We start from the raw sequence: 15,616 nt of genomic DNA on the forward strand, positions 1-15,616 counted from the left end.
GGCCTAGTAAGATTGTTCTCTGTCTTCCCTCTGTTCCCCTTACCTTGCCTCGTCACACTTTGAAACACTTGTGTATAGGTACGTTATAAATGCCATATATCAAGGTTCTCAGTTACATTACATACAAAATATAAAACATTCTCTAGCTATGTCATCTTGAGGTGGACATGGATAGCGGAAAACTATAACAAACGTGGTGCCCTTTCGTCAAAAGTGCTTGCTGCATTACGCGTGTCCTTAACCAGGCTCGGTGAATGTATGTAGCCACAAAAAAACTACTACTAAATCTGATGTTCTGACAATTGGTTGGCCTCGCTTAAAGTGCGAACGTCTAGCAATACAAGCAGTGGTTTGAGGTATTTAATCCTTGGGTCTTTCACCCTTTGCATATAAACATATGAAAAGTGCGTAGTGTCTTCCTTAGTTGCACCACATAATTGACAGTCACTCCCCGTTTAATCTTTACATTTGTGTATGCCCGTACCCTCAAATATCCCATTCTAAATTCTCTGTACAGTACCCGGGCATAATTTAGGGCAATCAAATCTGGGTAGGGTTCATACCCAGGCCTCTGTTTAAGAGCCAACTAATCCAAGCAGCGAGATGGAGACAAACATCGATCCTTTCATGATGTTGACCCTCCGTGTTGCCCAGGCTTATTTTCATCTCAGGTTTCGTGGATTTTGTAATCAAACCTGGGTTCAGCCAATAGCGTCATAGATCTAGGGCTGCCCAATCGCTTTTAACATGGATAAACCACAGTAGACCCTCCCCCTCCCACCCTTCCAGATTAATCACCCGTGCAAGAGCATCACGAAATGCACTCAATGCTGGCTTCCCCCATACTCTAAACCAACAGAAGGCAGGTCTCATGGCAAGATCCTCTTCCAAAGTGCACAGATTGCATTCCATACAGACCAGGGCACCTTGGGGTTGGTACCAAGATGCTTTTTACAAACTTATTTTCAATTATATTGGCAGTCTTGCCCCTAAACATACCCCAAATGTCCACAGAGTGGCGGCTTTTGCTTGCGCTTTGTGCACTTCCAACACTGGTCCGACTTTACCACCTCCCTGAGTGAAGAATTGTTTCAGTGACCACCATTTGTGCCAAAACCCCTGGCAACCCTGTCCACATGGACAGCCCACCACCATTGGAGGCAAAGCGAATTCCAAGGTAGTCCTACCAGGAAACTTCCTCTAGTTTTGTCTCTTCCACGATAATGGATATAAAGGTTTGTTTGGAGAAATCCTCAGGGGTGAAGACCATTGCCTTAAATAATTAATATGATTGGCGTGGCAAAGATGGTGCATAGTGCACCAATAGACACAGCACCACTTTTGGTAAGCATCCCAAACACGCAGCAGTTTAGTGATAATTGTTTGGGCCTTAAAGCCTGGCATTAGTATAGCCGTATGACCTCTGGGAGGGTTCATTGTCACCGGATAATGACCCGCTCCCAAGGTGAAGCCAAAGGCCACATGTTGGCAAAGGGTCATTATACCAACTGACAATGACCCCTCCCTCGATTTACAAGGCAATTAGTACACGGTGTTTGTAGCAATAAAGTTTTGGAGATGCAGGGTTGAAGCAAAACATGTTAGTTTAATAAATAAAAAAGTAAAATGCACAAATGGTGTTAGTCAGTTAAATGTGGCTTTAATGTATCCGATCTAACAATATAATAAAATAAAAGGCCAGATGCATGTTTGTGCTGTATAGGGGGAGCTGTTGCCTTAGGATTCAGGAAAGCAATAAAAAGCTTGCTGTTCGTCTAAAAAGTTTCTTTACACCACTGTCATAGGAAAGACTGTATTATCTAGTATTATTGCCTGTATGTCTCATTGTAATGTAAAGCAATCACCTTGTATGTTCCTTGTTACTGTATTACAATGGCGAGGAGACATGCTCACTGTAACCAAGAGCCTAATATCCAACTACAACTAAGACAATTCCATGCAACAGCGCTTCGATGCCCTTGCGCTTTACAAATCCAAATAAATAAATATATAGTTCATGCCAATTTGCATAGCTTCGCCTGTTGTGTCCGCTAGAGGGAGCTGTGGCCTTAGGATGTATAGTGGTCCTACTGTGTCAATGTAAACATGCACTTTGGCCCGTGCACACAGGGTTCTTCTACACTAGTTTTTAATATTTAAAGAAGCAGGTTGTTTTAGCATGATCTTGCTTTCGGTTCAATGTGAACGTTTTTTTTTTTCTTGACAAAAGTGAAAGCATTGTTTCCTGTTTAAGCTTGGTTATGTTAAATTAGGTTTCAATGTCTTGTTGAAAGACCTCTTGCTGGGAAATTGCATTGCTGTTTCTGGAATGCAGAGCAGCGCGTTCGGTTTCACTGGCTGCTTCTTAATTCAGAATGCAGACAGTGCCAGTAGTCATTGACTGCATTCTGAATATTCTGAGTGGCTAAAAGGAGGTCAGATATGATGTCCATGTGCTAACACAGCTTACTGAATTTCACCGTGAGGACTTCTTAAACCTCTCCATGCTGCAAATCTTGGCGTGAATGCCGTGTTTGTCTATTCCTTTGCAGACTGGCAAGTTGGCAGAGAATGTGACGGTGAAAGATGTTCTGGGGGTAACGGAGAAGAAAGTAAAGGCCTTGGAGCATCAGAGGAATGAGGTATGGAAACTAACCAAGCAATCCCAGAGGGGAACGGTGGGGTGTTCTCAAAAGTTCCCAGTTAAACCCATGCATGGTTCTGCCGCTTTGCTCTATTCTGCTCTGGGAGAGCAGTGCGTGGTCCCAAAGCTGGGGTACCAAGTAAGGGGGTTAGCGGTGCTGTAGATAGTTTTAGAAGAGAGGCGCGATACCTCATGGCAAGAATTAAATGTTTTGGTGAAGGTGGGCGAGTGCCTTCCAGAAATGGAATAGCAGAAGGGCTGCTTTGTTGGCATGGCTCTGTTTTGTTGTGGAAGTACTGGAGTAGCAAAGGATTTCCTGGAACAGCAGTAGCTTCTGCCCGTCTGGTTTGTGGTGCATCGTCGCAACCCACTAGAGCTTCAAAGGAGGCAGGAGAAACCATGAAGTCTGGCTTCTTGCCTGTTGTAATTGATGTTCACCCACTTCCTGATTGTAGAGATGGGCAAGCCAGGCAAGGCTCAGGACAACAGGCTGGTTCGAGCTCGGCTTGAGTTTTAAGCCACTACCTGGACCAACATGGCGCCTTGCCCGTTTGCAGAAAAGTAAATTGTAAACGATAAACCTTGCCATGAGCGTGCTCCGTTCGGACGCAAAGTAGAAAGTACTGCATTGGTGCAGACCAATGCCTACACTGCTCCTGCCCATGAACTTGTAAAATCCCTGGCAGTGGCTGATTGACCAGGATCACACTGCAATCACACCCTTCCCTGCACCAGCATCACCAACAAGATGCCTGCACAGGTGCTGATGGTGCAGCTCCCCCGGCTCAACCTCCATGGCCTCCTTGGTCAAGCACCTCTATCGCAGCCTGCCCCTCAAAAAAAATGACAAATTCAGCTGCCTTTTCTTTCTCTCCTCCTCCCCCTTCTAATCCATAGGGTTTATGGACTACTGTAATTCACTTTACTTAGCCCAGCCCCAGTATTTGTTAAATCGCTTGCAGGTTCTGCAGAACTCAGCAGCGAGAGTGGCCACAACCCCCCCTCCCCCTTTGCACACATCTATTCCCCCTGTACCCATCACTGGCTTCCAATTGCCCATCGTATCGATTTCAAGGCACTATGTATTGTCCACTGTGTCTTCTATGGGTGCCTTCTATGGAACTGGTGCAGAATACCTCAAGGAAAAATGTCGCCCGTAGGTCCCCTCTGGGACTCTAAGATCTGAGCATACACTCTTGATTCAGATGCCTAGATTGAACCACTCATGTGTAGGAGGAAGAGCTTTCTCGTCCCCTTTGTGCGACAGAAAATCACCTCTTATTCTGTCGCCATCTTAAAACCTTTCTTTTGTAGATTCCTTTCTCTCTCGCTTGGCTGTACCCCCCCCACCCCCCAACTTGGTTTCTCTGTAGCACCATGTTGCCTTAATTGGTGAAGGTTTGCGCTTTACAAAAGCTAATAACATAACGGCTCTGCTCCCGCACCCTGAACCCCCTGCGCAAAGAATGGCTAGTCTTATGTTCGTGGCGTCTACAGCCATCCATTGCTGCCGATCTTTAATAAAAAGGTCATCATGCCAGTGATATCCATCAATGTTCTGGGCAACGGGCACTGAACATTCGAGTGACTACATTTGTGGATGGGTTTTAGGGGTGCATTTGCAGAGGAAAGCCTGCAAATCCTTAGCCGCGCTTTCAAGACAAAAGGGGCCGCAAAACAACCTGAACTTCTTAATTTATTTCAGTGATATCTACTCGTTTAACACCCACAAAGGGTTCGTTTTTTTTGTGGAGCATCACATTTCTCCAGCATGGGGTCTAGCATGGATTCACATGCTCATGAATATTCCCTGTCGCCAGGCTGGGAATCCTCGGTAAAGAAAAAATCAGTTTCAGTTTTGTTTCTGAACTGTCTTTCTACTAATAACCAATCACTGGTCTTTGGGTTATACTGCCCCCAGTCAATGACTGCCCTCTACTTAAGCCCTTCCTCTGGCAGCTATCTTCAGATTTTTACCACACGCTCAAGTGTAGGGAGTCCTCGCGCTGTAGCTCTCGAGCTTTTACTGCGTATTGCGTTTTTTCGAAGAGTTTACTCTTATTTTTCAGTTAATTCGAGCCTCAAGCTCCACTGATTCTTCTTCCAATCAAAGGGGACCCGTTTCGGAATTTTCTAAGCCCCTCAAGGGTGGATTGTCGTCGAATTACACTTCTTGGAGGATTCCAGAAGACCTTTGAGGCCTACCCTGTCCGGCATGGCCCAAGGCAAAGGAGATTCGACGCCTAAGGGATCCAAACTGTTCAGGAACTGCCCAGGATGTGGACTGCAGAACGTCTTTAAGGAGGCTGAGCACTCTTGGGGCCTCTACTGCCTACACGCCAACAAGTCGCACGTGGCGGAGGACTGTGCGTTCTGCAAGAACATGTCCGTCCGGACCATGAAGGACTGTTGTAAACCTCTCGCGGACTGGCTGGAGGCGAAGAGCCCAGCAGCAGTTGAGAAGAAGTCATCTGAGTGGTCTTCTAAGACCTTTGAGGGCGCTCCGGCGACGGGGGCCCAACAAAAGGCAAAGCACTGCGAGTCCGGGAGCGCCGTTGGTTCAGCTCCTCGGCTGCCAGGCACCAACGCCATCATCCATGAGCCAACGCTCTGGCTGGGTGAAAAGGAAGGCTGAGAACCCGGGTAAGCTTCAGGAGAAGCCCCGGTCGATCCCGACAGTGAAAGCTAAGGGGGGGCGAGGCGGTGACCCTCCCGCTAAGGTGAAGACCTCCGATGCGCCCAAGGTCGTGAAGGCCATGATTCACCCAGCGAAGGCCTCGATTGAAGGAGTTGTGGAGGTTACCCCAGTGGATACGACTGCCGGGCCTAGAGTTTCCCTGCCATCCCAGAGGGAATCATCTTTCCAACCTATCGAGAAGATCCCCGTGAAACCCTGGAACGAGAAAGAGGGGGCATGGTAGCCCTAACAGACACGGATACCACCTCCGAGGATGAGCTGGCTGGCGTCAAAGCTATCCTGAACAAGAAGTTCACGGCTACAGGAGGGATCCGGAGGAGGCGTACGTAGAGAGCAACGGTGGAACTGACGAGGAGCCGCGGGCAGTGGAGGAAACGGAGGACCCCGCGCCCTAACCGTCGCAACCGGGGCCTACACCACAGGACAATTCAGGAGCAATCTTGATGGCTTTGCAGACCCTGTGTACGGAGATAAAGACAAGGTTGCCCTTACCCCCAGCAGACGATCCGTCGGTGCCTGGACCGTCGAGGAGCCCACCGAACAAGCAGGAGGTGAATCCATCCTCCCCACTCCTTCACCTCCATCCCCTCCACCGAGAGATGAGACGAGAACAGATGGCGACGGACGACGACAGTGGTGACGACACAGTGGTTCTCCCATCACGCCCCGCCCATGTCTCCCCTCCTGACGAAATTGGCTCCTTTCACGCCATGATCGGCAGGGCATCGGAGCTTTTCCAGCTATGCACCAAAGAGCAGAAGGAAGGTTTCCTCTACCAACGACGGGAGGCCAAGAGAAAGACCGTCTTCTCAGTCCCGTTACTGGACGACATCTGGGACGAAGGACTGTCCCTGCTGAAGAACCCGTCCACAGCCCCTGCGAAGAGGGACCGGTATGAGAAGAAGTACTGGGTCCCAGACTCCGCACCTATGTGCCTGAGGGCACAGCCATCCCCAGACTTGGTGGTCTCCACGGCGGCCAAGAAGAAATCGGCAGGGGCGACGGCATCAACTTCCACTTCCTCACCTGACGGCGAGGGGAAAAAGCTGGACGCCCTGGGACGACGGGTCATCTCGTTGGCAGCGCCGACTATCAAGGTGGCCAACACCCTTGCGATCATGGCTCGCTACGACAGGGAGCTGTGGTTCAAGATCGCTCCCCTCCTGGACTTCCTCCGAGACCAGATGAGCAATGGCATTTGCCTTCGTCGGCGCGGTTGGCTCAAGGCCACCGATTTCCATCAGGATGTGCAGACCAGGGTACTGGACATGCCCTTCGACGGGAACAACCTGTTCGGCAAGGCAGTGGTCAAATCACTGCAGGCCATCAAGGCGGATACCGAGACAGCCCGGGCCTTGGGTTCTCTCCATCAATGACGGCCGTCCTTTCGGACCTCCGGAGGCAAGTCTCAAGGTGCCTCCAAAGGATTCGGCGGCAGTTCCTCCTCGTACCACCAAGCTGCCCATTCCTCATCGCAGGAAGCTTACAGAGGCCGCAGCAAGACCGGTGGATACCGTCGTCGTCGCCAAGGAGCCCAGGGTGGCAAGACCTCGACGAAACAGGATTGAACCAGATGAGACGTATGAGCTATGCTGAGAAAGGGCACAATAAAACTCGTCCCAAAGAGGCTGCGGGGCTCAGGAGTATACTTGAGGTACTTCCTCGTCAAGACCGGTGGCTGGCGACCCATCCTGGACCTTTGGCGCCTCAATGAATACATCAAAGTCCAGAAGTTCTGGATGGTTACCCTTCAGCACATGCTGGGACAGCTGGAGGAAGGCGACTTCCTATCGTCGCTGGACTTGGAGGATGCTTACTTTCACATCCCCATACACAAAGGACATCGAAAGTTCCTACATTTCGTGGTCCAAGGGCGGCACTACCAGTTCAAGGCCCTGCCCTTTGGGTTGAAGTCGGCCCGAGGGTCTTTACCAAGAGCCTGGCGGCGTGGCTGCACCTGCAGGGGATCCACATTTACGCCTACCTGGACGATTGGCTCATTCGAGCAGTCAAGAGAACTCGCCGTCGACCACACAGTGAAGACCATCCGCCTGCTCAAGGGGCTGGGATTCTCTATCAACTTTGCGAAGTCCCACTTGGTACCGTCGCAGGACGCCCTGTTCCTGGGAGCCAGACTCGACACAGTGGCGTGGTTGGCTTCACAGTCGGAAGAGAGGACGAAGGCCATCCTGGGCAAGGTACAACGGCTGTTGACCATGGAAGTGGCCAGAGTGAGGTCCATCAAGTCCCTGCTCAACATGATGTCATCCTGTATCTACCTCGTGAGCCTGTGCAGACTGCGGATGCGACCACTGCAGGAGTTCCTCGACGTCCATTGGATGCAAGTGGCGGGGAGCTTCGAAGACAAGATCTCCTTCAACAAGACTTTCCGTCAAGCAATCCGGTGGTGGGGCACCCGCACGCATCTCGCGGCTGGCATGGACGTCCAGACCCCAACGCACCAGGAGACTGTAACGACGGACGCCTCGCTGGAGGGATGGGGAGCGCACACCAGAGATCTCCACGCAAGAGGCCTTGAAGAGAGGTCCCTGCACATCAACATCCTGGAGCTCCGTGCCGTGTTCTGGGCCCTCAGGACTTTCCTTCTGTCCCTCAAGGGCAAGGTGGTACGGATATGCACCGACAACACCACCACAATGTTCTATATCCGGAAGCAGGGGGCACCAGATCCCCAGCCCTATCCAAGGAAGCGCAGGATCTGTGGCATTGGGCCGTCACCCAGGGGGATGTTCCTAGTACCTTTTCATCTGGCAGGAGTGAAAAACACTGTCGCCGATTCACTCAGCAGGGAGCTGTGCTCTTACTACAAGTGGGAGCTTTGGCAGGATCAAGTGGATCTCCTATTCCAACGATGGGGCAGTCCCCAGATTGACCTGTTTGCGACAGCGGTGAACACCAAGTGCCGGAGGTTCGCCAGCAGGTTTCGCCAGCCGGGGAGTATGGGCGATGCATTCTCCTTCCCCTGGGACGCCCTGTTCTTGTATGCGTTCCCACCATTGCCGTTGCTTCTACGACTCATCAGTCAACTCAGACGGTCCCGGTGCCGGATGATGCTCGTCACACTGGCGTGGCCAAGGCATATATGGTTCCTGGACCTTCTGGACTTGTCAGCGTACCCCCCAGTCAAATTGCAGACGAACGCGGATCTTCTCGCCAAGGTAGGAGGCACCATCCTACATCACGACCCAGGATCACTGAACCTACAGGCTTGGATACTGCAGCACTAGAGTTCGGAGGCTACGATATCCCGGCGGACTGCAAGGAAGTACTTGCAAAGGCCAGGACGTCCTTGACTCGAAGTGCTATGGACATAAGTGGAAGAGGTTCTCTGTCTGGTGCCATGCACAGAAGATCAACCCTCTATGGATTACGGCCCCTCAAGTGTTGCTGTACTTGCTGTCGCTGGCAAAGGCGGGGCTGGCACATGCCTCCCTCAAGATCCATCTGGCGCCTATCTCCCACTACCTACACCAGAACTCCGGGCGGTTGTCGCTGTGGTCTCACCGCCTGCTGAAGGAGTTCATGAAAGGACTGTTCCGCTTGTTCCTGCCGGTGAAGGCTCCGGCCCCGGCGTGGGAGCTCAACGTGGTGCTGACCAGGCTCATGGGTCCCCCATTCGAGCCCTTGCACTCGGCACCACTGAAGTTCCTATCGTGGAAGACAGCGTTTCTTGTGGCAATCACCTCAGCACGAGTGGGAGAGGTCTAGGCCCCCTCATGTAAACCTCCATACCTGACATTCCACAAGACGAGGGTAGTGCTAAGAACACACCCCTCCTTCATGGCCAAGGTGCCATCAGACTTCCATCTCAACGAGCCCTTGGTGTTACCTGTTTTCTTCCCGTCGCTGGCTGAGAGGACTTTGCACTCGCTGGATGTGGCTAGAGCGCTGAAGTTCTACGTAGACCGCACAGAGAGTTTTCGGAAGACATCACAGCTGTTTGTGAACATTGGCCCTGTGAACCAAGGGAAGGCCCTCTCGAAGGCTTCCATTTCCAGATGGCTCTCCGGCTGCATCATGCACTGTCACCGGTTGGCAAACCGACTGTTGCCCGGCCGTCCGAGAGCCCATTCAATCAGAGCGATCACTGTTACTACGGCGTTCCTGTCTGGTGTGCCCCTGATGGACATCTGCAGGGCTGCTACATGAAGGTCGACCCACACCTTCACGAGATTCTACTGCATCGATCAGGATTCCAGGGAGGAGTCCAGAGTCAGCCAGGCAGTGCTGCGCAACCTGTTCGCTTGAAGGTGAGCCTGTTGAGAAGGTAAGAGATGATTCATGTTCAGTTGTTGAAATGCTTAATGTTGAGCCTTGCCACCTCCCGTGGTTGTGCATGTGGGTACAGCTATGTATTCTTGTACTCATGAGCATGTGAATCCATGCCAGACCCCATGCTGGAGTAGGAACAAGTTACTTACCTGTAACTGTTGTTCTCCAGCATGGGTCTGGCATGGATTCACATGCAAACCCTCCCTCCAACCCCTCTGTGACTCTTCTCTTGGTCCTACTACCACTTTACATGCTACCAAATCTGAAGATGGCTGCCAGAGGAGGGGTTTAGGTAGAGGGCAGTCATTGATTGGGGGCAGTATGACTCAGCCTGACGGGGAGTATTCATGAGCATGTGAATCCATGCCAGACCCATGCTGGAGAACAACAGTTACAGGTAAGTAACTTGTTCCTTTCTTGACCTCAGGCCTATTAATAAGCTGTAGTAGGTTACCGTATATTATGTCTGAAATATTGAAAACCCTGGCAATTTGCCACCATGTTGGTCTCTTGGTGCCGAAGCCATTTTGGAAGAAACATATTCAGACCATAGTTTGTAGCGGAAATGAATCGGCGAGGTGTGAGCTGGTATGGGGGAGTACATATAAAACAAAAGGCATTTTTTTGTATTTGTGTACCTATAAGGTACATTTTCATAGCCTAGCAGAGAGACTTTATGCTCACTTTACAATCTGATATCTGTAATCTTCCAGTTCGGGTTAGGTGAGGCTGGAGATGCAGGACAACCGTTGAGTCTTCTGTTGTGCAGGGTGAGGAGGCGGAACACCAGGTGTTGGTCTTGTGTTGTGTGGCAGCCTGATGCTAAGTATTTACACTTTTATCTTGGGTCGTCTTTGGCTCTTAGAGCCAAGCAAACCCCACATTCCCCATCCACACTCTTGCTGACCGTGAATTCTCACTCCTCCCCGCCCGCCTCTCGCTGAATGTGGTGATTGTGGAAGATAGCATCATTCTCAGGCAGCAGTGCCTCCTTGGGCATCGGAGGGGTCTTTGATTGCGTTTTATTTTGTTTTCTAGTTGCTGGAGGTGAATAAGCAGTGGGACAAACATTTCCGCTCCATGAAGCAGCAATACGAACAGAAGGTGAGTCTCCCTCTATGTAGCGCTGCAGAAGCGAACCTCCCCTCCCTACTCTCCACACATGCTATGAGTGGGTACGGAAGGGGGAGAAGGGGAGGGAAGAGTAACCATCCCTACCAAAATGCCCCTTCATCCTTGCCCAGCCACATGGACAAAGTGAAGAAAGCAGAGTTAGATGGCGACCTCTGGAACGCGCACTGAGCTGAATGCAACATTGGGGTACCTTGGCAAGTTAAAGATTGCAGCAACAATAAAAAACTTTGCTAAATTGATTCGCGTCCTCTGCCCAACATCCCTCTATTCAAAACCTGGAGAAGAAAAGTCCCACCACTGAAGGGCAGTACCAGATCACTTGGCGAATCTCCATGCAGTTGGCTCCAAAATGCATAAAATGCCCTACCATGTGCCACTGCCCCAGCTCCTCTGCTTTTTTTTTTGGCTCCCTTTCAATATTGCTTTTAATGGAAAATTACACAAATCCCCACACATGTCTAGCAAGGAAACTCAAGCTGGTGCTGACAGCGGCTTCTCGAATTCTGCAGTATGTTTTGTGAATCAAGTTCCTTATCCCCTTTCTACCATGTTGTACACTGACACCTGCTTGACAGCTGTGGTCTGCAAGGAAATGCACTATTGAGTTTTGTGTCCTGCATGGTCCAAGTGCAGCTGCATTCGGCTCCAGTCCCTTAGAGGAGCTGTGCCTTTCTCTGCCCAGGGTCCACCGTCAAAGAGCCCCAGGGCTGTGGGAAGCCTGGTATCGCACCGGAAGCTCGTAAATAAAAAGCTGAATGTGTGTTTAGTGCACATTGGGTTGGTTAAAAAAAAAAAAAAAAGTAAGCCAAAATGCTGATTAAGGGATGCAGGGTTGTCCCTCGCTCCCCTAGTTTGGCAATAGGGGCTGCAGGGGTGTCCCCCCCCATACATAAAAAGTAAAGCGGGGCACAAAAAGGGACATTTGGAAATGCTTGAGTTACAAAATACGGCCAATTTGGCTCCGCTATTTTGTAACTCAAGCTTTTAGAATACGGTCCTTCAACGTAGATCCGGAATGCACTGCCTCCCCTGTTGGCTGCACACAAACTATGTCCCTGTTTGTCCGTTGTAGACCAGTGTTTTTGGGTGTAGCTATTACCTCTCGATATTGATAGTGTGCTGATGTGTTTTTAATGCATTTTTATTTTTGCACAATGTTCTCTCTCCTGCCCCATTAAGTTGGAGCCATAATACCACTTTAATGGTTTCCTCTGTCGTTCTTTTCCTCTGTAGATAACCTCACTGCGCCAGAAGCTGTCTGACTCCCAGAAACTTGTCACTGACTTGGAAGCAGAGCGGGAACAGAAACAGAGGGACTTTGAACGCAAGCTGCTTCTTGCCAAGTCCAAAATTGAGACTGAAGAGGTGTGATCATTGTGAGGAGGAGATGGAGAAAGACAAAGGAGAGGGGGGATGCAGGCAGGAAAGGTGCAAAGCCAATGAGGGAGGGGGCACTCAGAGGATTATGGAGTTGAAAAGTAAGAGGGCGAAATTGAGGGGGATCAGTATATACCATTGAGAGAGCTAATCAGAGTTTGAAATGGGGAAGGTGGGGCAGACTTGAATAGATGGAGAGATGAGAGGAGAGAGGAATAAGTAGCTATCCCAAGGCTACAAGAAGTAGGAAGGCATGGAAATCGAGGGATAGAAGTGTTTTAAAGGCTAGGTTAACCTGAGATTCAAAGGAGTGGAATGAAAAACTAGGAGAGGTTAGGATTAAAATGGAAAAGGCAGGCAAGGTTGAGGAACCGAGAAGACGTTTTTTTGATCTTTGACAAACCATGGTTTTATAAGGTTTGTGAACGGTGCATAGCATTTTCTTACCTTGGAAGATCTGAGGAGAAATGCATCTAAGACAGGGTGGGCAAGTAGAGGAGCCTCAATGCCACTCATCCAAGGATGAAGGCGCCTGCTGCTTGCCCATCTGTAGTGTGGCATTGTGAGAAACCTGAAGGTGTCTCACTCGCTTGTCCCCGGGAATCTGTCATTCACGTGGCCAGGACATGGCAATCGCTATTGGATCCAGTTCCTGGGGGTGGACCAGTGCAGGAGGATCACCTGGGTGGGGGGGTGGTGTGAGTTCTTCAGGGAGTGGGACACCAAAGGGTGAGACGCGGTGTCCCCTTCCCTGTAACCTTTTCCTCATTCTACCAGGTAGGATACCTAAAAGCTCAACCCCCCCCCCTTTTCCCGACATTAACACTTCTCGCGGCCAGTTGATCGTGAGCGACAACGAGACGTATACCTGACATTTCCCCAGACAAGGGTCAGGCAGAGTCAGGCAATTAGTGATAATTACACACACCTGACTTACATCACACTTCCCCACATGGTTGAAAGGCGGAGCATGAAAGCACACTCTGAACAAGGCAAAACGCATGAGGAAGCAGCAATTTGGGAATGGCAGTTTAAACCGAGGAGCAAGGCGGCGGGATCGGAGAGGACGACAAGGAGGGAAATGCCCTTGCCCTTTTCAACACAGAGCCGTGATTTTCAAGAAACCTCAAGGAAAAGAAACTTAAGACCAGGAATTGCAGCAGACGAACGGTGTAGCGTGTGTCAAAGGTACACAGGGGACTCGCGCATTAATACATTGATAGCCAAGGTGGGGAGTCGCGATTACCACTGTGGTACTGTTCTTGACTCTGACAGCAAAGCATCAGCAACGAGTTCAGCACAGAAACTGATAGTCTACCGGACTGTGTTATGCTCAAGGTTACAAGCGGCAACTTTGTATGAAGAAAGAGAGCTTGAATACTGATGAACTTAGTGAAAACAAGATAGGTACCAGATAGAGAGTGGTCCGACGCCATGTGGGTTCTCACTCAAAGGTCTATTTGGTGCCCCCTTCCCCTGAACAGGGAAGAATTATTGAACTGTGAAATAGAAGTGGTCCTGCAGCGGGAACGTTCAACCTTGTGCACATTCGAAAGTCTTTGATTGTCTGTTAAAGGCATGGTCTAGTAAACATTTTTATTGTCCCAACGGGTCGGCCATGTTTTTTTAAGCCTAAGTGGCTCGATTTTAGAAAACTTTCCTATGGGACCTTACCTGAGTTTTCGTCCATTAAACGCACGCGAAAACAAGCACTAGGGAGCTGCCATTTTCTGATAATCCTATCTTTTCCCCGATCGCCCTGGCTGACATGCTTTTGCGGCACTAAATCAATTCCCCCGCCCCGGAGCCTGTCATCAGCAGACTCGTACCGCCCATTTCCCAACGCCAAAGCACGTCTCGTGTCAACATTTGCTGCGCTTCAGCTAATGACGTGTCGCCATGGAAATGGCAGGACGCCTCTCTCCTCAGTAAGTATAAACAGACCGTTTCACAACACACAGCAGCCGATTTTCAATTCCATTCCTCTCTCTGTGTTACTTTGAGTATTATGTGACTCGTTTCAGTGCTCTGGTCAGCTACCTTCGCCGCTTGTAGCCCGTGTGAACAGATACAAGTACCACCGCTATCAATTATTTTAGTTTGTTTAACACACAATGGCTACAATAATGCCCTACATGTACGAGCCCGAGTATACCGAGGAGGAACTACTGGAAAGGGAAGCACGCGAAAACGATGGGGATTCGGACGGCAGTTGGCAGGACCAATCAACAGATGAAGAGCCTGGGCCTAGTCGAATGGACGGCGTCTCCACCTAGTGCACATGCAATCGGTGCGAGCTAATGCCAACTGAGGACGAGAACTGCTGCTGCCGAGAAAACTCGGGATGCCTGGCCTACATTTCGGAAGGCGAGCCACGACCGCAATGCATCACCAAGCTGCCAGACTTCAGGGCAGCCTGCCTCACACGGGCCGTGTTGAGAATAATGATGGTGCTTATGCACGAACTTCGAGCAACTGTTCGTCCTCGTAATCCGAGTAACGAGTAAGTATACTCTGCTTGTCATGCCACTCCTATTTCATGTTCTTCTACTATATCCACAATTACATCTACATATCACTGTAACGCATGTAAGTCATTTAATAGTGTGCATTGTCTAGATAGCATTTGTCCGGGTAAAATGCCATTAGTTACAAGAATTGTCATTGACAACAAACGTTTATTAAACTAATCTGGGTCATTTAAAAACAGTTTGTTTCATTCCTTTTCACAGGTGGTACAGGCTGGTGGCCTATCGTTCCTTTACATGGTGGCTTCACGGGAGGCTTGGACACCGCGTTCGAAGAGTGATACCCGCCTGTGTCGTTCGTGCCATTAGAGAAACGTTCCCGAGTGACAGCGGTCAGTACAGGGGATTTTCTCTCGCTGTGCTGCATGCAACCTGACCTGTATAATCTTTAAAGTCTTGTATTTTTGTGTCATGAAAATAAGATACAAAATAAAACACCACATATATTTTAACAATGTTTGTCTCGATTTTTTAAATGAATCAAGTGTGTCTCCATTCAAGGATGGACGTCAGACATCTGTGCTCCCAATGGGTGAAGGTCTGGTTGATGTGAAGCAGGGTGGTCACTATCTATCTAAGCTAACATAACATATTCTCGATAATGCATGCACTAAATAACACTTGTTCAAAGTCTTTCAGTAGGTTATGTCTCTATAAAAGTCACACATATATCTATACTAACAATTACCATTGGATTATACAGGCCTTAGGGTCTTGACCACTATAATACACCGGTTGAAGTGTGGGTCTGTGCTCACAAGAATCTCCGGTATGTGGCATTTGTTATTGATAAGCAACGATATACTATTCTTGATATAAAGTCGATATACTGTATATTGATATAAAGGCGGTTCGCGCCGGTGGGTGCGCGCTGGCATGGGGGGCTGTGACGGGTGCAAACGGCCAAGGTGCCAAACTACATGTACACTTCAAAAGGTGTCC

General features: G+C 49.7%; 1 protein-coding gene across 4 annotated transcripts in view; it reads left to right on the forward strand.

The window, feature by feature from the left end:
• Positions 1-15,616, forward strand: part of TNIP1 (TNFAIP3 interacting protein 1) — a 435,211-nt gene that overhangs the window by 277,914 nt on the left and 141,681 nt on the right. For all 4 annotated transcript variants that reach the window (XM_069654025.1, XM_069654021.1, XM_069654022.1 and 1 more), the window contains 3 exons: positions 2,553-2,642; positions 10,674-10,739; positions 12,003-12,134. In XM_069654025.1, coding sequence (XP_069510126.1) covers positions 2,553-2,642; positions 10,674-10,739; positions 12,003-12,134 — 288 coding nt within the window. The remainder of the gene's footprint in view (positions 1-2,552; positions 2,643-10,673; positions 10,740-12,002; positions 12,135-15,616) is intronic.

Source organism: Ambystoma mexicanum, chromosome 3q (genome assembly GCF_040938575.1).
Source record: "Ambystoma mexicanum isolate Mex_15411 chromosome 3q, UKY_AmexF1_1, whole genome shotgun sequence".
NCBI lineage: Eukaryota > Metazoa > Chordata > Amphibia > Caudata > Ambystomatidae > Ambystoma > Ambystoma mexicanum.